Here is a 22,334-nt window from a genome sequence, read left to right on the forward strand (position 1 = left end):
TTAACACCACACCCCATAACTTGACTATGATGCCATGTGACTGAGATTCACGATGGCAACGGCTTTCAGATTTATTAAATTAATTCACCAGTGCTCTAACCTTTAGATTCTAGCTTCTAACACCAGTGGCTATCGGAGCCTTTTCCAAAAGCCGGTCAAAAGAGAGCTCTGTGGAATAAAGAGGTTCGTAAAAATGTTAAAGTCTCGCCATAAATTACAGGTTTATGTCAACCCTGACTTTCTTTCCAGAAACACGGTGAAACACAGTATATTCTTAAAAGTGGGAGTCATTCAGGCAGGCAGACTAGTTGCAAAGGCTATTGCATTTCCTGACCTCCTCCTAGCTATCCAGTAGGATTTACCTGGAATAAAATGTGTAGATACCTGTCCAGGACAGCCAGGTCTGTGAGGATGGGAGCCGTGCAGGAATTCTGGAGCTCAGGCTTCTTGGCTGGCTGAGTTGGTTAAGAGTCTGCCTTAGGCTCGGGTCATGATCCTGGGGTCCTGGGATCCAGTCCCACACTGGGCTCCCTGCTCAGCGGGGAGCCCGCTTCTCTCTCTCCCTCTGCCCCCTACTCATGCTTGCTCTCTTTCTCTCAAATAAATAAATAAAATCTTAAAAAAAAAAAAAAGGAATTCTTGAGCTCATGACCTAATAGAGACATACCAAAAAAAAAAAAAAAAAAAAAAAAGGAAAATGATCCTCAAAGCAGGAAAAAAAAATGTACTGTAGGGGGGACAAAAAGAGGGGAGGAGAGGGACCCAAATAATAAAAACTCTGGCTCAGAGAAGTTCAAAAACTGCCTGGGGTCAGAGCTAATGATCTCATGCACAGAATCACACAAATATTGTTAACAGTGAACTCTTTTTTTTTTTTTTTTTAATTAAAAGTGAACTCTTAACTCTTCTAAGCACTTTAAACATAGGGACTAATTTAATCCTCACAATAAACTACAAAGTTTGTCACCATTAATTAGTATTAATCATCAGGCATTACGTAATTGATATCATCAGTATTAGTGACACCAATAATTCTACTGTAACTGCATTTTACAAATGGGTACACTGAGGCACAGAGAGGCCAAGTAACTGACTCAGGGTTACACCCCTGGTAAGTTTTAAACCAGACAATTTGGTCTGAGAGTTTGTTCTCTTAACCATTTCCCTTAGTAGCAACCCCAGAGAACATTTCAAAGCAAAATTTAATCTGAGTTGAGTCTACTTTGATTAAATGCAATAATTTTTTATAGCTGACATTTTCCCAGGGTTGTTTGTCTTTGTTTTTTTTGCAAAGGGCTTGTCCTCCATCATTCTGGAATCTCAGCCCTGCCGTTTACTCGCCGTATGACTTCAGGCTAGTCACTGGCTAAGTAAGCTTCAGTGTTCCCATCTGTAAAGCGGGGACATTCATCACTGTTGGAAACGTTAAAGCAGAGAACGTGTGTGCAAAATAAAGCCCGTAACGCCCTGTGCTAGGCCCATAATAAGCACTTAGTAAGTGTTTGCCACCAGCATTGTAGTGATTATTAATACGTCGCTAGCACTTCCCAACAACCGTGCAAAGTAGGCAAGATTCATTATCCTCATTTCTCAGATGTGGAAACCTAAACTCAAAGAAAGGAAATAACCCGCCAGAAAGGAAACAGCCAGAATGTGAAAATGCCAGACTTGGGAAACCTTCCAACTCCCGAGCCTCCTGCCCTGCTCCCAACCCTCAAAGCCCCACCCCCGCCCTCTTTCCCAGGAGGCACTGTTAAATGAGCCAGATCATTCTTCAAACAGGACTATGGAAAAATTCGAAGCAATTGGAAGTCCAGACTCAGGGAGAAGCCCTGAGGAATATTAAGAAAGTTTTCAAGGTGAAAATAGGTTTCTAGGTAGGGACAGAGGAGCAGCACTTTCCCTCCTGCAGAAGCAACTGCCAGAGGGGCGGAAGGGCCAGCGGCTACCCATTGTGATGAACTGTATCCAGGAGCCACGGTGTGGCTTGGCTGTGACTGGGGGAGGGGAGCATCCCCAGGCTGGGAGGTGACGGCAAGTGGGAGCACTGTCATCGTACAGGTGAAACAGACGAGTGCATTCAACGTTGAAACACTGTCTAAAGTATTCAAATATGCCTATAAAATGGCATTCTGCTGGAGGGTTTGCTTTTTGGTTTTGGTTTTGTCTTAGTCCTTTGGTTTTCTGGAATTCTGCATCTCGGTGCACTTGCTCCTCTGTGAATGCGTCCCACTGCGGTACCTGGGGCATTCAGTCCTGTGGCTGCAGGCAAAGGGCTGCGATGAGGTCAGTCCCTCTTCCAAGAGGTAAGATCCTAGCCAACTTCTTTAAGACCCAGCTTCTTTGTCAATACCGGGAACTCGATGGGAAGATCCTGGGATTTCGAGCATCTGGGTTGGAGGCCAGCCCCTCCCAGAATGAAAGTCACAGGCTTCCTCTTCCTACATTATGTGGAGGCTTCATCAATATTTTTTTTCCTTTTAAAATGAAAGTTCTTGGGGTACCTGGGTGGCTCGGTGGTTGAGCATCTGCTTTCAGCTCAGGTTGTGGTCCCAGGATCCTGGGATCGAGTCCCGCATCAGGCTCCCCGCAGGGCGTGTGCTTCTCCCTCTGCCTATGTCTCTGCCTCTCTCTCTCTCTCTCTTATGAATAGACAAATAAAATATTTTAAAAAAATAAAATGAAAGTTCTTATTTTGTACCTCTTAGTAGTAAGGAGCTTTTTAAAACCAATACATGCCACCTGCAGAAACTTAATCTCAGTAACTTTCCAATGACTTATTCAGCAAATTGTTATTGAACTAACTAAGCACCAGGCACTGAGCCGGGCAGCCCCGAAACAATAGGTAAGGGGGACTCCACAGGCAATGACAACGAACTATCCCTTGTAGTTCTTTACAGCTTCTGTTAGCAGCTAAAGAGGCAGACACACCAACTACTTTGGATTTCCCCATAGCACCTAGGACAGTCACCGGCTGAATTTAGGTGAAATCATGAATCAACCCGTTAAACACACACAGACAGTTCTGTAATTAGATGATATTCCACTCATGCCCACAAGGTGGAGATCTTGCTTACAGTTTACCTGGGCTGAAAGCACTGTAATAAAAAAAAAAATCCCAGAAGTTAAACCAAAAGATTAAAAAAAAAATCAAATTTAATTTATTGAGCACCTATTTAGTACAATATACTAACTTACGTGGTAAGAGAAATAAAAGGTTGTTAAGAAATAGTATTCCCTGCCCTCTAGGTAACGTAGGGGTGAGGAGCTTACACAAAGCGGGAGGACAGTCCCTTTTAAAGCATTACTACGTTTTGATGCCTCCGTATGGGAGTCACAGTCACCGGAGCATCAGATAAGATCTATAAAAAGGCCTGATAGAGCTGTGTGGTGGGGAACAGATTCAACAAAGACTCCACACTTCAGCCAATATGGAAACACTTGAGGGAATACGGGGTCAGTGCTGGAAAGCTCCAGATGTGGTCTTTTGATGCTTCTCTTCAGCCACAAACATTACGGTGTCTGCCCTATAACTCTGAACATTCATTCTTTGGAGAATGAAATATAATCAGTGTCAGCTGATGAGCTAATAAAGCTGAACCCCCCTCCCCATGTGCACCTGATGGGGGCTAAAGAGAGAAAGAATCACATGTGAGAAAACAGATTTCCATTGCCTGCTTTCAGGAGGTGGATTCCGCCTCCACCCCCAACCTTGCATCTTACCTGGGGATCTTGGTTTGGATCCGGGACACCCTCCTGCAGAGCGGGAAAGGGAGGGGGGGAGGCCAATTCTTATCCAAGAGCCTTCCAGGTGGCTGGAGCTCAGAGGTGCTGGAAGACAGTGTGGTTTGTTTTGTCAGGGTTTGGGGTTGTTGTTGTTTTTTTTCTCCTCCTCCCCCCCCCCCCATTTTTTTTTCCCTGAAACCATTAAACCAGCAAGTCAAATGTACTATCAGGATTTCTTTTTCATTTGAACTGAAAATCACATTTGGAAAACAAAGTGAGTGGCTAAATGACAGTGAGTTTTTTAAAAACCGAAAACGCTGGCAACTTGATTTAAAAAAAAGGAAAAAAATAATGAGCTGTCCTGATGGAGGGAAAAATCAGGTGGCACACGGCCAGAAGGCCGGAGCTTGAATTTTAGTTTGTGCACTTGCTAAGTCCAGCGTCCCGAGCAAACGTTGTCTGCCTCGGTTTCCTCCTGGGCAGAATCATACTGTTTCTTGGTGAGAGGGAGGCCCGGACAGCGCTGCTGCTGCACTAGGTCCTGCACCTGGCTCCTGCCCCAGCGCTGCTCCTGCCTCAGGTCCTGCCCCAGGTCCTGCCCCAGCACCGCTCCTGCCCCAGGTCCTGCACCTGGCTCCTGCACCAGCGCTGCTCCTGCCCCAGGTCCTGCCCCAGCGCTGCTCCTGCCCCAAGTCCTGCTCCAGGTCCTGCCCCTACGCTGCTCCTGCCCCAGGTGGTGCCCCAGGTCTTGCCCCAGGTCCTGCACCAGCGCTGCTCCTGTCCCAGGTCCTGCCCCAGGTCCTGGCCCAGCGCGGCTCCTGCCCCAGGTCCTGCCCCAGGTCCTGCACCAGCACTGCTCCTGCCCCAGGTCCTGCCCCAGGTCCTGCATCAGCGCTGCTCCTGCCCCAGGTGCTGCCCCAGGTCCTGCCCCAGCGCTGCTCCTGCTCTAGGTCCTGCCCCAGGTCCTGCACCAGCGCTGCTCCTGCCCTAGGTCCTGCCCCAGGTCCTGCACCAGTGCTGCTCCTGCCCCAGGTGCTGCCCCAGGTCCTGCCCCAGCGCTGCTCCTGCTCTAGGTCCTGCCCCAGGTCCTGCACCAGCGCTGCTCCTGCCCTAGGTCCTGCCCCAGGTCCTGCCCCAGCGCTGCTCCTGCCCCAGGTCCTGCCCCAGGTCCTGGCCCAGCGCGGCTCCTGCCCGAGGTCCCGCACCTGGCTCCTGCACCCTGCCCCAGGTCGGATCCGGGGTTACCACGTTCTCATAGCCGCCCCCCTCCCCCTCCCCCTCCCCGTCCCGAGCTTGCGTTCCACGAGCGCGGGGACAGCCTGCGGGGGTTACTGCCCTGAGACCCGGCTCCGTGGATCGGCCTGGGTGTTGCAGGGCTTGCAGGGCGAGGTTTAATCCCCGGCCCCCCCCCCCCCCGCAACCCCCCTCCCAGTCCCTCCGCAGAGTCCGAACCTGCAACCCCGGGGCGCACCCGCCCGCAGCGCCCCGCGGTGGTAAGCGCGCCCGCGAGAGGGGTGTCGGTGCAAAGCTGGTGCCACAGGGGGTGCCCCCGCCCCCGCCGGGCTGGAGGCCAGGCCGCGGCCCCCCTTAGGCTGGGTGGCCGCGCCGTCGGAGAGCCGGGAGGCCGAGGGGCCCGCCCCGGCCCGCGCCGCGGGGTCCGCGCGAACTCCGCAGGCGGCCCCGCGGCCCCCGACCCCGGCCGGCCCGGGCGCGCGCGGCTCCCGCAGGCCCCGAGGTCCCCGGCCGAGGCGGGGCCGCCTCTCCCGCGCGGAAGGAGCCGTCGCCGCTTTAAGGGGAAGAGGGGGGAGGGGCGGGGAGGGGCGGGGGGCGGGCGCGGCGGCCGCGGCCGCGGAGGGGGGGAGGGGAGGGGGAGGGGTCCCCCCGCGCCCACGTGGTCCGGGCGCCTGTGAATCGCGCCCGCCCGAGGGTCTCGCAGCCAAATACAAAAGCGGCTGGGAAGCGGCGGCGGCCCGAGTTCCCAGCGCCGGCGGAGCGCCGCGGCCGCGATGGGGCCGAGGCGCCCGCAGCCCCGGAGCCCGCACGCCGCCGGGCCCGCCTCGCCGCCGGGCCCCGGGCGCCCGGGCGCGGCTTGAAGCGGCGGCGGCCCCCGCGCGGCCCGCGGGGCTCGGGCAGGAGGATGCGCGACGCGGCCGCCGCCGCCGCCGCCGCCGCGGGGCTCTGGCTGCTGGCGCTCGGCTCGCTGCTGGCGCTGCGGGGCGGGCTCCCGGCGCCGCGCAGCCCGCCGCCCGCCGACCGGCTCCCGCGGCGCCCGGGGCCCGCGCCTCGGCCGCCCCCGGCCCCCGCCCCGGCGCGGGACGCCCGCGGCGGCTCCGCGAAAACTTTCCGGGCGCTGCTCACCTTGGCGGCGGGCGCGGGCGCGGGCGCGGGCGGCGCGGCGCGGGGGCCCCCGGGCGGGCGCGAGGGGCGCGAGGGGCGCGCGGCGGTGCGCGGGGGCGTCTTCTGGAGCCGCGGCCTGGAGGAGCGGGTGCCCCGCGGCTTCTCGGAGGCGCAGGCGGCCGCGTGGCTGGAGGCGGCGCGCGGCGCCCGGGTGGTGGCCCTGGAGCGCGGCGGCTGCGGGCGCAGCTCCAACCGGCTGGCCCGCTTCGCCGACGGCACCCGCGCCTGCGTGCGCTACGGCGTGAGCCCCGAGCAGATCCAGGGCGAGGCCCTGTCCTTCTACCTGGCGCGCCTGCTGGGCCTCCAGCGCCACGTGCCGCCGCTGGCCCTGGCCCGCGTGGAGGCTCGCGGCGCGCAGTGGGCGCAGGTGCAGGACGAGCTCCGCGCGGCGCACTGGGCGGAGGGCAGCGTGGTGAGCCTGACGCGCTGGCTGCCCAACCTCACGGACGTGGTGGTGCCCGCGCCCTGGCGCTCCGAGGACGGCCGGCTGCGGCCGCTGCGGGCCGCGGGGGGCGAGCTGGCCAACCGCAGCCAGGCGGAGCTGGTGGACCTGGTGCAGTGGACCGACCTGATCCTCTTCGACTACCTGACGGCCAACTTCGACCGGCTGGTCAGCAACCTCTTCAGCCTGCAGTGGGACCCGCGCGTCATGCAGCGCGCCACCAGCAACCTGCACCGCGGCCCCGGCGGGGCGCTGGTCTTTCTGGACAACGAGGCGGGCCTGGTGCACGGCTACCGGGTGGCGGGCATGTGGGACAAGTACAACGAGCCGCTGCTGCAGTCGGTGTGCGTGTTCCGCGAGCGGACGGCGCGGCGCGTGCTGGAGCTGCACCGAGGCCGGGACGCGGCCGCGCGGCTGCTGCGCCTCTACCGGCACCACGAGCCCCGCTTCCCGGAGCTGGCCGCGCTCGCCGACCCCCACGCGCAGCTGCTGCAGCGCCGCCTCGACTTCCTCGCCAAGCACATTTTGCACTGCAAGGCCAAGTACGGCCGCCGCCCCGGGACTTAGCAGCCCCGCCCCCGGCAGCCCCCCCCCACCCCCGCACCCCGGAGGAAGAGGGCGAGAGACCCCCGGGCCGGGGGATGCGGGATGCGCGGAGCGGGAAGGGCCGCCGCCGCCTCGGCCAACGCCCAGCGCCCAACGCCCAGCGCCCAGCCCGCGGCCCCGGGCCGCCAGGAGGCTGAAACTTCTCCTCGGCTGCACCCACCTGCCCTGCCCCTGGCTCGCCATCTCGTGCCGTCTCCTTTCAAAGTTCGCGGAGGACGGCGTCTCCGGGGCGAGAAGTGGAACGTTCCCCCGGCCCAGCCTGCAGGAGGACGCTGCCCCGTGGCCGCACCGAGTTTGGATCCGGAGACACCCGCCGCCGCCGGAGGAGTTTGCACCCCCACCCCCACCCCCACCCCGCCCCGGGTGGCCGGCCGTCTCCGTGGGAGATGCGTCCCATCCCTTGCCTCTCCCCCACCCGCACCCCCATTCCCTCTCCGAAAAAGGAAAACTCGTGTTGGAGCCGTTGAGCTAATTTGTGCGTTTCCCACCCAACGCAGCGCTGGTGGCCCGGAGCTGGGCTGTGACATCGGCTGGCGCAGCCCCCTTCCTGTGCTCTGCCTTTGTTCCGGCGGCGGCGTGATGGTGAGATCACTGCTAGGGGCTGGGGGAAGGCTCCCGGTAGGACAAAGGGAGCAGGACCCTCAGAACCCGGGGGGGGGGCGGGGGAGGGGGTCCCGCTGACCCTGGCCAGGTGCCTGCCTTGTTCCTAACCACATGCCCTTTGGGCCTAAAGCCTCCAGATTGCAGGACCCTCCGTCGGCGCGGAGTCAAGTAGTGGATTTCTCCCTCCCCTCCTCCCCTCCTCCCCTCCGACCAAAATTTTGACAATGATGATGTTCACCAGAAGCAAATGAGTTTCATGCACTTTACTTTGTTTTGTTGTTGGTTTTTTTTTTTATTTTAGTTTTTTTTTTAATCAGGAGAAACTTTTTTTATTTGACAAAATTTGCCTTCTGTGTATATATGTGCATAAAGCGTGTTGTAAATATACTAAACAAACTTATATTTCAATAAAAGGGAGTTTAAAATTTAGAGAATTTCATTTCCGTGCTTTTCCGCTGTGGGAGATCACCGACGCCCCTCCCCGCTTTTCAAATTAGCTTTAGGGTTTCTCCCTTGTGGACGTGCTTTATAAAAACAAAGGATGCATATATACCCCAGTTGTGAGTGCCGGGAACCTACAGGAATGAACAAAGACGGAGCGGTTTCTCTGCCCTGTTTACTCAAAGGAACCCTAGGGCAGGAAATTTCAGAGTTCAGTAGAGAATGTGGGGGAGAGACAGGGAAGGAAAGTATTCTATTTCCTGGCAAATACAACTTTGATATAAAAGGATTTCACTGTGCTATATTCCTGTATTAATCATTTGACAAATATAGAACCAGATGTGCAGACTAAAATATGACAAATGCCTAGCTGGTCACGTGTTGCACATTTTTTTTCAGCATGGTAATTACCATGCACCACATTATGTACAGATACTAAGCTGAGCACATATTGCAAACAGGTAGAGAAAGTCATAAATTAGTTGTTTCCTTTAATCCCCTGGCATAAAAAAAAAAAAAAAGTCTCCTGGCATAAATTCCATCGCATCCAAGAGATCATAATCTCCAACATCTGGACTCGTCCAACCCTCTTAAGAGATTGTCTTGGTTTTTTTTTTTTTTTTTTTTTTTCCAGGTACTAACTGCATGGTCCCCCTCAGATCAGCCATGGTGAAACCAAGAAAGTGGGCAGTACTTTGTGTGGGACCTTAGAATCCTTACATTTTGGGGACTTCAAACTTAGAGAATACTTTTGGATTGTCTTAAGCTCCTTTCTGACCCCGTGGAAGAAGAGTTTGTGTGTTTTACAAGCCACTGGTGTTTTATCTTGACGTTTTATTTGATATCTGGGTCCAAATGATCTTGCCTATTGTCTTATTTTTATTTAATGACTCTTAAGGCAACTTTTGGTTACTGTAATAGTTATTTATTTGATATGCATTTGTAAGCCTAGGGTTTTATAGACTACTGAAGATAATTGAATCTCTGTGGGCTCCCCTCCTCACTCCACATTACAACACAGCCTGTGTAATTTCACTATTTAATACCATCCTTATGCTGCTGGTGACTTATGCTAAGCCAAAACTTATTTCAACCGAAAAAAAAAGGAAGTCCATAAACTTTGTGGAATAAGCCAGATTTTTTCCTTAGTACAGCCACAGAATGTTCTGATATTGTCTTTGTTTTTCAAGACCTTGTTCATGTGAGGCCTCTGATCATTACACCCTTCAAAAAGAAACATTTTCCATTTCTGATAATTAATAACTATGTCAGATTTGCTGCCTAAGTCAACCCGAGGCTGCTCCAAAAAAGGATATATAGCAACCTACCTTTTTACCCGGCATGCTCATCAAGGAAAACAATGAGCAGAAATAAGTTTCACAGACCATGCAGGAAATACACCCAGAAGCATCAACACTGGTGAGTACTGGGCCAGCAGCATTCCCTACATTCCTCTTAAACTACACTTCCAAGCCCAGACTTGACCATTAACCCAGAGCAAGAAACTAAGCATAATTTAAATGGCTCTTCTCAGATTCTTTAGTGAACCATATCTGCCTGTTGGAGAAATAAGTTTAATTACATGGTGGAGTTGGTAAGGGAACCAAAATTTAATTACAGAGAACAGGATTTAACTGTCGCTATTCCTCGTGGATAATCAGCAGGCTATGGCATGGAAAGATCAATTAAAGATTTGCCATGGTCGGTGAATAGTGCTAGAGCCAAATCATTTTTCAGATGAAAAAAAAAAAATCCCAAAACTTTCAGACTGCAGCATGATGTGGAAAGAGTAATGGATTCTGCAGGCAAGCTATATTCTGAATTCTGTCCCTCACCTATTTACTTTCAGCAAATCATGTAACTTAGTTCCCTCATCTATGAAATGGAAATTCGATCAGAGTATTGTGGGATTTAATGTTAACCTATAAAACATAAGGGGCACGTAATAGGTACTTAAGGAAAAAAAAACAACGCTTCCCTTCCTCTTCATCTTGAAAAAAGCCTTTTGCCCTCTTACATTCAGTAAACTTCTACCAATTTTCACCATCAAAGCCAAACCTAGCAGTTTCTAAGGTCAGATTCAGTTTTCAAAGTGTGGTAATAAATGAATTCGACAAAGTACCCAGGACCATCTTCCGCCACTATGCAAAGCACTGGATAAGGCCAAGGGCACGGGTTTGATCTTTACATGTGCCTGAGAGGGTGGTTTCTGGACCCAGGCAGATGCCTCACACCAAAGCAGCTATCCTACAAATATATGAGGGTAATTTTTTTAGAGGTAAATGGCAGGCAGCCCGGGTGGCTCAGTGGTTTAGCGCCGCCTTCGGACCAGGACTTGACCCCGGAGACCTGGGATCGAGTCCCATGTGAGACTACCTGCATGGAGCCTGCTTCTCCCAATGCCAATGTCTCTGCCTCTCTCTCTCACTCTCATGAATAAATAAATAAAATCTTAAAAAAAAAAAGATTAGAGGTAAATGGCTTGTTGCAGATCCATCATCATTTCTGGAAAGCATCAAAAAGTGATGAATCTTTGTAAGAACAATCCTCCTCCCAGTTCTTTCTGCCAAGAGAAAGTAGGCAGTTGACCTTTTCTCCCTGGATTTGACTATTGATTCATTCCTTTCGTCGGTGACATAGTTCTACACTATTAAGAGTATTCACTGTCCTGTCTTCAAATCAGAAAGAAAAACAAAGTATTTTAACAGGTCTTAACTCTTCTCAACCTTCTGCCTACAGCTGTAGCTAGCAGAGTCCTCTAAGGCCTAAGGGTTCATTATGTGATTAAATGAGTAAATATTTGTAATATTCTCAGAACAGTGCCCGGCACATAGTAAATGCAATTTAAGTGTGTTTGTTTCTTGGTGAGAGACATCATTTTCTCCTCTAAGTCAAAATCAGAGGCTCTCTGAGTCCCGGGCGGGATCCTTTTTCAGAATCCTGCTTTATCTTTGCAGTCATAGAACACTTTCTACATGCTTCTATTTTGGTTCAGGAAGACCAGCCAGGGTGCATGAGTCTGGCAGGAATTACCCAAAGCCCACAGTTGTCAGCTGGTTGTCTCCTTTCTGAGAATGCCTTCCATGTGAGTGGTCACAGGCACCCCCTCTTTTTCACAGGGAGGCTGTGATTCTGTTTTTCATGTGGCTCTTCAGCTCCAGGCTGCAGTGAGCTGTGGAATTTTGCACCTTCTGAGCTATCCAATAGTCGTGGATTATCCAAACCCGGGGACAGATTATTTGTCCCTCCACACACCTGCTCCATCTCACTGATGCCATATAGCATAAAGTTGGCAGAACTAGTAGTGAAGGAGAAAGGGGAGTTCAGTTGATCCAGAAGCACAAGAATTGCTCCAGAAGGGACTAGAAGGCCAGCGGCCACGGAGCAAGAGTTGACACCCCCTTCCAAGCAATCTTCCATCATTAGAGTCGAACATTAAGGATCCTGGGAGTCAAGAGACCAGGGCTACTCCTGACTCACATGTCACTTGAGAAAATCATTTCTCCCTTCTGGCTCCAAGTGTCTTACCTGGAACAGAAAGCGTTTGGCTGATGACTCTCCCACTTTTCTGACTGGAACTCACAGTAAGGCACACACTTTACGTTGTGAGCCAGCATGTACACACACACACACACACACACACACACACACAACGGCAACGAAAGTTTTCCCAAAACAGTCTATGCAAAATGCTTTTAATATTCAATGTATCCCATTCCTCCTCTTCCTTTACTTCCCAGTGTCAGCAGTGACCCTCTAAACTGATTTCATAACCCATCAGTGGGGCACAGTCTGTCCACTGCAAAACACTGGATTAGATGATGATCCTTTCCAGCTTCGAGATTCCAGAGAAATTCCATTTATAACCAATTTACCACCTACTACAATTTTTCCCCAAAGGGAATACAGACTTTAATTTTGTATACTCTTTAAAAAACAGAAGACTGAAGCGTTTTGTTTCAAAATATAATTGGGAGAACTCAAAATTTTCCCCAAGTTCTGCTTATAAACACTTTTAAGATTCCCTGAATGTGGGAAGTAACTTGCAGTCTGTTCCAACCACATGTGAGCAAATAGTGCTGTTGTAGGGCTTCCAAGGGGGGAAAAATCCTTAGCATATCTGCCTTAACATGGCCCAAGGACGACTCAAGAGGACAGTTTCTTTTCTGTGTATTCATAAAGATCAGATGTAGAAGTCATAATTTTTTAATGTGACTGTTTTACCAATTTCTCTTTCTATGTCCTGCTGTGGGGGAAACTGCATTAATAAACTATGTCTCAATGCTGCCTCGCTGGGATATTTTTTCTCTGCAGGACTCCACCAAATATAGCTAAAGGAATGCTCATTTTATTTATCTTTTCAACTTTCTTTCCATTTAGGATATGTCTTCTTGACACTTTGGAAATTTTTCTCTTAATAGCACCTTAATGTGTTTAAGAGAATAGAGAACTAATTGTTCATTGAGTAATGATGACAACAACAAGAAAGAACTCCTTTCCCCCCCCTTTCTTTGATGCCATATGGTACCTTTTACGGTTTTCGCAGTTATTTTACACTCTATCCAGAAAAATTAAGTAGCTTATGGAACTGGCATTTTTCCAGTACCAGCTTAGAGCTTTTACTTTGCTGAGAAATTGTGGGTTAATAATAGAGAAATGTCACTTTTAATTTGATGGTCCTACATCATGCATTATCTCTGCCTGCTTACACCCTCCCTTGAATGGTTCTTTTAAACACTCATAAAAGAATTTGTCCCCAATCTACAAACAGCCTTTATGGATAAATAAGGTGAATGGGTTATGACCACAGCCATGATCTTTTTTTCTTTTTCTTTTGTGATAAAATATATGTAACACAAAGTTTTCCATTTTAACCATTTTGATTGCATAATTCAGTGATATCATGTCGTCGATGTTGTACAACCATGCCACTATTACCAAGTCATGTTCAGAACGCCAGACAAAATCTCTGTCATCATTAAGCAATAACTCCTCAACCTTCCTTTCCTCTGGTAACTTCTAATCTACTTTCCGCCTTTATGAATTTCCCTAGTCTAGATTTTTCACGTAAGTGGAATCATCCATCATTTGCCTTTCTGCGTCTGGCTTCTCTCACTTACACAGCCATGATCTTGGTCATGGAGGCAACATGATAGAATGTAAGCAATACTATTTGGGAGCTGGCAAAACTGGATTTGAGTCTGGTTTCCACCATTTCATAAATAGCCCTAGACTCTCAGAGGAGTTGATGAACTCTTCATTTTTATCACCCAGAAAAAACAAGGGGAAGAGTAGATAGTCTCTAGAATTCCTCTCAGCTCTAGAAAAATGCCATGGTTTTATGTACAGCAACTCTGTAAATGAATTCCATCCCTAACTTCCAATTTCTTTTCTCTTGAAAGTTCGATGACTTTTGAAGTGCCTCCTAAAAAATTCCAGGTCATGTGCTAGGACTGTGGATCCAGTGGTGAGCAGGATAGGTGAGGTGCTTGTCTTCAAGTTGCCTAGAGTCTACTGAGGAAGCTGGAACATTACCTAGCAGAGATAATATGTGATCGATGCTATGACGGGAAAACACTACAGACCACGTAACTGGACTTTGTAAGCTGCTCTGGGGGGAGGTCGAGGAAAGCTTACAAGTTGGTCTTGGATTTGTCTTGGAATTTAAGGAAGTCTTGAAGATAAGGAAGCTACAGAAGGAGAGATGTTTATAGTAATGCTGAAGATGTCCTGCTGACAAGATCACAGGAAGGTTTGATCTCTAAAACTTGTCTTAGAGGGTTGAGGGAGTCCCATGTTAGCAGTTCAAGCTTAAGTATTTTTTGTTTTTTGTGCTTGCAGCAGGGATGGCACCTGCTTTCTGCAATATGACATATATTTAAACATTAACCACCCTGAGGTTGGGTTCATGGACATGGATATGCTGCAGGAATTTATAACATGGGGAAATTAACTTCTGTCAATAATAACTCCTTTTTGCTGAAAGAATATGAACAAATGAGTCTTTGTGTTGGGTATTTTGCAGCAAATTAGCAATGATCACTTTGGATTGAATATTTGTTTTATAGATGTGTAAACTAAGGTTCAAAGAGGTTAAGGTCAAACACGTAGGGCCACTGCTCCAAGACAGACCTAACACCTAAGAGTAGGTTGTACCTTTTAGTTTTTCCCCCTTTGGTGTTCCTTTCTTTTTCCATCCCCCTCTTTTCCTTAATACTGGTCTCTTGTAATTGCTTTCTTTTAAGATCTTCTCTTTGTTTTTGGTGTGTCCTATAATCTCATGATGTATGTAGATGTGGATTTATTTTTGTTTTTTTTTTTTTCCAGTAGGAACATGATATGTTTCTTAAATCTAATGAGTCTTTTTTTTTTTTCAGTCTAGAAAAAGCCTCAGTCATTATCTCTTCAGATATTTTATTTCTTTTACTCTTTCTATTTTCTCCTTTTAGAAACATTTTTAGGCATGTGTTAGGTCATCTTTTTCTATCCCCCATGGCCCAAATTCCAGTACATGTTTTTCATCTCTTAATCTTTCTACCCTGCCCTCAAGGTAATTTCCTCAGATTTGTCTTCCAGTTCACTGATTCTCTCTCCAACAGCGAGTATCCATTCTTGAAGTTTTGTTTTGTCTTATTCAATTCAATGACTTTATTTTTACTACCAAAAGTCCTTTTGGTTCTTTTTTTTTTTTTTTAATTATTTTTAAGCAATTTCTACAACCCCTCCCCCAAACCCTGAGACCACAATCCTGAGACCAAGGGTCACATGTTCTACCAACTGAGCCAGCCAGGTGCCTGGTTTTGGTTCTTTTTTTAAAAAAATAAATTGCTTTTTTTAGAGTAGTTTTAGGTTCATAATAAAATTAAGCCAAGGTACAGAAATTTCCCATACTCCCGACCGCCACACGTTCATAGCATCCTCATTTTCACCATTTCCAAATCAGAGTTTCCTAGCAGACATTTCCCACCAGAGTTTTCATGTGTTATAATTGATGGACCTACATTAACGTATCATTGTCACCCAAGGTACATGTTTACATGAAGTTTCACTCTTGGCATTATATGTTCTATGGATTTAAACAAATGTATAAAGCCATGTATTCACCATTATAGTAACATACAAACGTATAGTTTCACTGCCCTAAAAATCCTCTGTGTTCTGCCTATTACTCCCTCCCTCCCCTCTTACTTCTGGCTACTGAGCCGTCTATTGTCTCTATAACTGTCTTTTCCAGAATGCCATATTGTTGGAATCACACATGTGTAGTCTTTTCAGATTGAATCTTTTCATTTAATAATATGCAATTAAGGTTCTTTCTTGTCTTTTCATGGCTCTATAGCTCATTTCTTTTTAGTGCTGAATAATATTCCATTGTCTGGATGTACTACAGCTTATTTAACCATGCACCCACTGAAGAACGTCTTGGTTGCTTCCAAGTTTTTGGCAATCATAAATAAAGATGTTATAAATACCCATGTGGAGGTTTTTGTGTGGACATAAGCTTTTATCTTCTTTGGGTAAACACCAAGGAATACAACTGCTGCATCATGTGATAAGATTATCTTCACTTTTGTAAAAACTGCCAAGCTGTCTTCCAAAGTAGTATTCAGTTCTTTTTCAAACCTTCCCATTTTTTAATGTTTGCTGCTTTTCTCATGTTTTTAAGATGTATTCAATCATGTAAAAGTATAGATTTGATTATTCTAGCATCTGGGTTTGTGGGATGATCTGATCCTATCGTGTGTGTGTGTCCTTTTGTACATATAAGGTTGCCATGTAAAATCTAAACTTAAACTTTAGATAATAAATAATTTTTTACTGTAAGTATGTTGCATGCATACTTGAGATATGCTTGTAGAGAAAATTATTTTTTGCTTATCTAAAATTTGGTTAGCTGGGTATCTTGTTTTGTTTTGTTTCCTAAATCTGACAACCTGACTCACAGAAACCTTGTATCTTGTAATTCTGCTGGAGGGTAAGCTCGTGTGCATCCAGGCTTTTACCTTTGACACTCCCATTTTGTTTGGACTGAACATATGTCCTTCCCAAGATATTTCATTTCCTTGTGTCAGGTAACCAGGGTAATAGGCAAAACTGGCTCACTTTTATATTAATTATTTTGCCTGGGAGTTGAGGTCCTAGATGATAGTATAAATTTAAATACTAAACATGTATGACAACAGGAGGAGTCTTCCCAGAGACTTTTATTTTCCCCAATCAGAGTTCAAGTTAAGACGAGCAATCTTTTCTCACATTGTCCTTTGCATCCTTTGAAGGATGGAGTTTTTTTGAGGGTCTTAGCTTTATGCAGGGTGTTGGAGAGATCCAAATTCCCCACCCACCCACCCCCAGTTGGAGCACATTAAACCCAAATTACCTGATTACAAAGATCACACACACACTCACACACATACATACACAATCAGGGCAGCCCCAGTTTCAGTTCACACCTATCACTCTGATTTTGAGTCTCTTTGTTTTGGCCCCCTGGGGATTTTCCTTACATTTTTATGAGCTCAGCTATGCATTTAAAAAGATGTTTGTTATATTTTATAAAACATTTATAGGAGTTTTATAGAGGGAAGGTTTTTAGGTCATGTAGTTCGCCTTATTGCTGGAAACAAAGTCCACCTGAGCTCTTTCTAAACCCTGCTATCAAATTCTGCTTGCAATACACTGGCCCTTACTTGGGGAGTAAATGCCCTATTTGGTTATTCAGAGAGTTTTCCCCACAGTGGAGACATTTACTTTAATAGGATTTGACCTGAAATAATCTATGAAACAAGTGACCCAGGAGTCAATAACAAATTCTGTTCTGTTTGCCACTGGCAAGTTTGAGATAGAAGTCAGGAAAATGATTAAAAGGGAAGAAGAAAGGAAAGGATTGGGAACAAGAAGACAGGGGAACGGGGAGGGGTTGTTAAAAAGAATCACATGTGGTAGAATGGCCAAGGGGCAGCCCTTGCCTCTGGAACACCCGGTGCTCACATTGACCCTCCATCTGCATCAGAGCAAAAAAAGCGATGCCACATTGAGGCAAAAGAGCTAGGGCCTCTGCAGGTTACATTTGGGATTAAAGAAAGGTCAAGTAACTTCAGGGAAAATTGCTTTCCATCTGCAGTCACCTTCCTGCCTCCATCGCAGCTCCCAACTAGGCAAAGTCTGGCCCTTACTACTTGATCTTTGCCTGCTTGACACCAAAGACCAGACTCTGCCTCATGAAGAAAACAACACGTTGGCCACCACACGTGAACCTCAACCTTGCACTCCTAGGGGCAGCACATTCGGTTTTATCATTTGGTGAGACCATCTCTAGGGACCCATTAGCAACATCAAAATGCTAATGAGGAAGAGGGCTGGGCACCTTTGACTTCCCAAGGCATCAAGCTAATAAAAGATGTCCTCCAAAAAGGTGCTGAATGGTTCTGTTTCCCTCCAGGTGTTGGCAGTGGAGACCTGTCTAGTTTCCCTTTAATACATACTCATGACCCAACTCCACAGAAAGTATGTACCCTTTCTGATGCTATGATCCTGGGTGCATGACTCATGCCACACGAATCACCGTAATGCCTCTACACTTAGCAGCACAGGAGTTGGTGCTCCACATGAAATCCCTGTTGGGTTATTTTCAAGTGATTACTCATGGCTCAGCTATGTGCAGTATGTATCAGTGCAGTTATGTTGGTTATTAGACTATTGAAATACTTCCAGCTCGGTGATAAATGCCTACTGTCCTGAATCCCCAAAGAGCCTCTCCCACTTTCCCAAACACCCCAGCCCTTTTCCTGAACCATGCCCTACACCCACAATCCAGCCACTAACAGGTTAACACCTAGAACAGCAGGAAGTTTCTTAGACCAGTGTCCCAGGACTGAGACCAAAGGTAAGTTCGGATTGCTTCTTATGCAATTTGTTTGTTTTAAAGATTTTACTTATTTATTCATGAGAGACACAGAGAGAGAATCAGAGACACAGGCAGAGGGAGAAGCAGGCTCCATGCAGGGAGCCCGATGTGGGACTCGATCCCATGTCTCCAGGATCACACCTTGGGCTGAAGGCAGGCACTACACCACTGAGCCACCCAGGCTGCCTTCCTTATGCAATTTGAATAACACCTCCTGGGTACAGGATATAATGAAACAGTGGAGTTATCATGCTAAGCTCTATCTTTGGTTGCCCTGCCTCATTCGAAGGCTTCATTTGTTTGGCAAGCAGACATGAGCACCTATTCATTCCACAGATATTTGCTGGCTGCTTACCTTGGGTCAAGCGCTGTGTTAGGTGGTGGGGACAGGACAGCAAACTAGAGACATAGTTTCTGGTCTTCTGGAGTGTCGAGCCTGGTAGAGGAGAGAGACATTAAGCAAATCATTACTGTAATAAATGGGATGACAGGAAAATACATGGCCTTATGCAAGTGTTAATAGGGGACAACCTCACATTGGAGGTTGAGGGATGTGGCATTTAAACAGAGACCAGAGCAATGAGTTTCGGAAGTCAGCCAGCATAGAGGGGAAAAGGGGGAGTGGAGAGCATTCCGATCAGAGGGAATTGCATGTTTGAGGCTCGGCAAGAAGACGCTTGCTGTTCAGAAATGAAAGAGGGTCGGCGTGATTGGAGAGTGTGGTCTCAGAAGGCGAATTGTGGGATTTGAGGCTACAAGGGCAAGCAGGCACCTGCCAAGTGCCAGGCACTGGGGGCAGGAGGTGTATGACGTGGCCCCTGCCCCTTAGGGAGACACTAGCTTAGTAGCAACAGGCTGGAATCTGGAGAGAGACTCCAGGTTGGGACCAGGGTTCCTCCATTTTTTTGACTCCGTGACCTTGGGCAGTTATGCTCTCTGACCTTCGGTTTTCTCATCTGAAAATAGGGATAATAAAAAGACCTCCCTTTTATGAGTTAAGCCATGTAAAGCACTTAGAGAAACACCCGGCACATAGTAAAGACACAGGAAGTGTTAGGAGTCGATCACTAGGACACAAGTAGAGACATAAGCAGATGAAGTGGCTTCTTTTCTACCCATTTCCATGCATTCATATAGTAAAATGAATGAATATAGTAAAACGCAATTTAAATTGCTTTTAAAGACACCTAACACTGGGGCACGTGGGTGGCTCAGGTGGTTGAGTGTCTGACTCTTGCTTTTGGCTTCAGTCATGATCTTGGGGTGGTGAGATCGAGCCTTGAGTCTGACTCAGAGCTCAACGCAGAGTCTGCTTGTGATTCTCTCTCCGGCTCCCTCTGCCTCTCCCTCCACCCACTCTTTCTCTATAAATAAATAAATAAAATCTTTAAAAAAGACACCTAACATCGTCTGTGTTACTGTCACATCAATAGTTCACGAGAAGCCTGCTTGTTGACCCCCTTCCCATGAGTCATCCTATGAAAAGCCAGTTTCGTACGCCTTTGAGGGTTCTCCAGTGATTCTTCCCTGAACCAATTTCTTAGCATATACCTCAAAAGAAAAGCCACAGAAATCTGCTGATAAAGGGAGATCATCCAGACAGTGTCAAAGAAGCAAGGCCATCATCCACAGAGCTGTTTAAAAAAAAAAAAAAAAAAAACTAAAGAGGATAAAACCACTGTTCTGAAATTGATCACAATGAGGAATAGAAGGAAAAAGAAATTCAAACTAGGAAAGGCACACCAAGGCCCAGAAGTACTTCTGACAGGTTCACAAAAGACTTTCCCAAGGGCTTAGCTAGTGCCCATAGAAATGTGCAGGGTCCTGGGAGGAAACAAATAGCCTTGGGTTGCCAGCCCAAGATTAGAGATCCCTGGGGATTCTGTGGAGCTGTCATCAAAGCCATCAGGGCATTAATCACCCTGGGCAGGAACAGGAGAAACTGGAGGTGAAAAGGGCCGATTAAGTTCTGGAGTCTTTCCCCAGAGAATGCTCGAGTGGAGATCACTCCGTGAAGTGCAATCTCGTGAACCCAATGAACTTTGGGATTATTCAAGCTAAAGGCAGGCAGCTCTTCTCTTGAGGTTATTGTGTTCGGCAGCCTGGTGGGCCTCGGGTTTTGTTTATTTTTTTCACTGATCTATGCTGCCAGCACATTCTGTGAAAGACGATGCTGTGAAGCTTAGTTGGCATGGCCGTTCCCTTTTGCAGAGGGGGACCACAAAACACTTCCCGCCAGGAGGACTTAGAAGGTAGAGTGAGCATTTGTCATGGTTGTGGTTACCGGAGTCCATTGCTTCAAGGGCATCTGATTTACTTTGGGAAATTACCCAGTCGTGGGTGGTGCGATTGAGCCCTAAATCTAGATGCCCCCATCTAGCCGACAAGTGGGCATGTGATCTCAACTCACTCAATTGGATTCTCCCTCCTAAGACTTTGCTTCTTGAGCAAGAAAAAAAAAAAGAAAAGTTTAAAGCCTATTTATTCCAGTCAGTGATACACTGGAGGAGTTCCCTACCAGAACCTTCTGCAAAGGCCTGGGACCTGTCTGTGCCAAACCATCTACTTCAAGCCCCCTGTGAAGCCTGCGAGTGCGTCGTTTGTTCCCATTGAGCTTCTCTTTTTCTTGGGGTTGGTCAGAGTTTGTTTCTGTGGCTTACGGTGAAAGACCCCTAACTAATGAGAATATTCAAAAAGTAAGAGGGATAGAAGTGATGTCTGGAAAGACTGCCCCTGACAACAGATACTCACCCGCTGCACTGCCACAAGGACAGGCAGGGATGCAGACTACGGAGTCAGGGGAGGCTCCACATCACTTTGCTTGGGGAGCAGCCTCTGACCTGCCTGCCCCCCTCCCTGGTCTCACCTGGCCCCGATCTGTGCAAAGGCCGGCTTAGCGGCAGGAGTCCCTTCATACCCAGCATTGCGCTGGCAAACGTTTAATGAGCGGGTCTGGATAGGAAGAAGGGAGACAGGCTGATGTGTGGTGTTCACCAATTGTCATGGTGGCAAAGCTCCCACCGTGGCCAACTTGGAGCTCCCAGCGAGTGGTTACTGAATGCAGAGTGGGAAGAGACGCACAGCATCGTGCTCCCGCGTCAGGGTGAGCCCCTACACCCCTCCCCAGGAAGCTTCTAGGGGGTCACAATAATGACTAACTTTTATCAAACACTCTCCGTTGTTCCATTCCAGGTACCCTCCTAGGCACTCTACAAGTATTAACGTGTTTAATTTAATCAGGGCCTCTGAGGCATGTACACTTCTTGTCCCCGTTTTACAGATCAGGAAACTGAGGTTACGGGAGAATAAGAAATTCTTCAAACTCATATGGCTTCAAAGCTGAGGGGCCACGATTTGATCCCTGATTATTGACTCCAGGGACATCTCACTTAGCTGATAGAATCAGATTATGAAAGGCATCTATCTGCCTTCTAGCGTGGGAGGTGGCCTCAGGCTCAAACATCTTGGCAGAAATGGCAGTGGCCAATATTCCCAGGGGAACTCAACACAGATATTTTTGTTTTTGAGGCCATGTTTTATTTTCTATAAATATATTCTGGTTATTTATGCCCCATCGACCATCAGGAGGATGAAAGGTACCTTGAAACAGTCATATCCAACAACTATCGAGTACCTCCATGAACCATTGTTGACTTGTCCTAAAATTTGCCTCATCTCACAATAATCCTTTAGAGATGGGAGTCATTCTAGCCATGGGATCATTTAGAGTTCATCTACCAAAGCCCATATAGTTAATAAATGGCCAAAGCAAGGTAGATTTTTTTTTTCATTTTCTTTATTTCCTTGATGCGGAAACAGGCACAGAGAGGTTAAGTAATTAATTTACCCCATGCAGCCCCAGTCGGCCTCCAGAGCTCATGAACCTCATACCGTCCCGGTGATACTGCAGACCCGCTGATAATGTAGCCAGAAGTAATTTTCCTAGCAAGCCCAGTCTGGATGGCTTAGGACAGTGACTCTGCCAAGTGCCCATTGAAGGGCCAGCTGTACTTCCATGACTCGGAATGGTGAAGTTCTGGAATATAGGTGAGGTCCGGAGCCGACGACCAAGAAAGAGTTCTTGAGACGTCTTTGGTGCAAAAGGGTGGTTTTATGAAAGCCCGGAGCCAGGACCCGTGGGCAGGAAGAGCGGCTGCCCTGGGCCTGGGAGGGGAGGTTGATGATGTACCTGGGAGTTGGGATGGGTTTGGGGAC

The 22,334-nt window shown here is 48.1% G+C and overlaps 1 protein-coding gene across 5 annotated transcripts in view; it reads right to left on the minus strand.

Annotated features, from left to right (window-relative positions):
• The window catches only part of PAMR1 (peptidase domain containing associated with muscle regeneration 1), a 164,397-nt gene extending 156,235 nt beyond the window's left edge, over positions 1–8,162 (minus strand). For 2 of the 5 annotated variants that reach the window (XM_072759117.1, XM_072759116.1), the window contains exons 1-2: positions 6,085–7,598; positions 3,724–3,831 (exon numbers count right to left, since the gene is read on the minus strand). In XM_072759117.1, the coding sequence (XP_072615218.1) occupies positions 3,724–3,831; positions 6,085–7,354 (1,378 nt within the window). In that variant the 5' untranslated portion in view covers positions 7,355–7,598. Of the gene's footprint in view, positions 1–3,723; positions 3,832–5,178; positions 5,406–6,084 lie in introns of those variants that run through there. The other 3 variants (XM_072759118.1, XM_072759119.1, XM_072759122.1) reach the window with 3 other exon arrangements.
• Between the last annotated feature and the right edge of the window lie 14,172 nt (positions 8,163–22,334).

Source organism: Vulpes vulpes, chromosome 5 (genome assembly GCF_048418805.1).
Source record: "Vulpes vulpes isolate BD-2025 chromosome 5, VulVul3, whole genome shotgun sequence".
NCBI lineage: Eukaryota > Metazoa > Chordata > Mammalia > Carnivora > Canidae > Vulpes > Vulpes vulpes.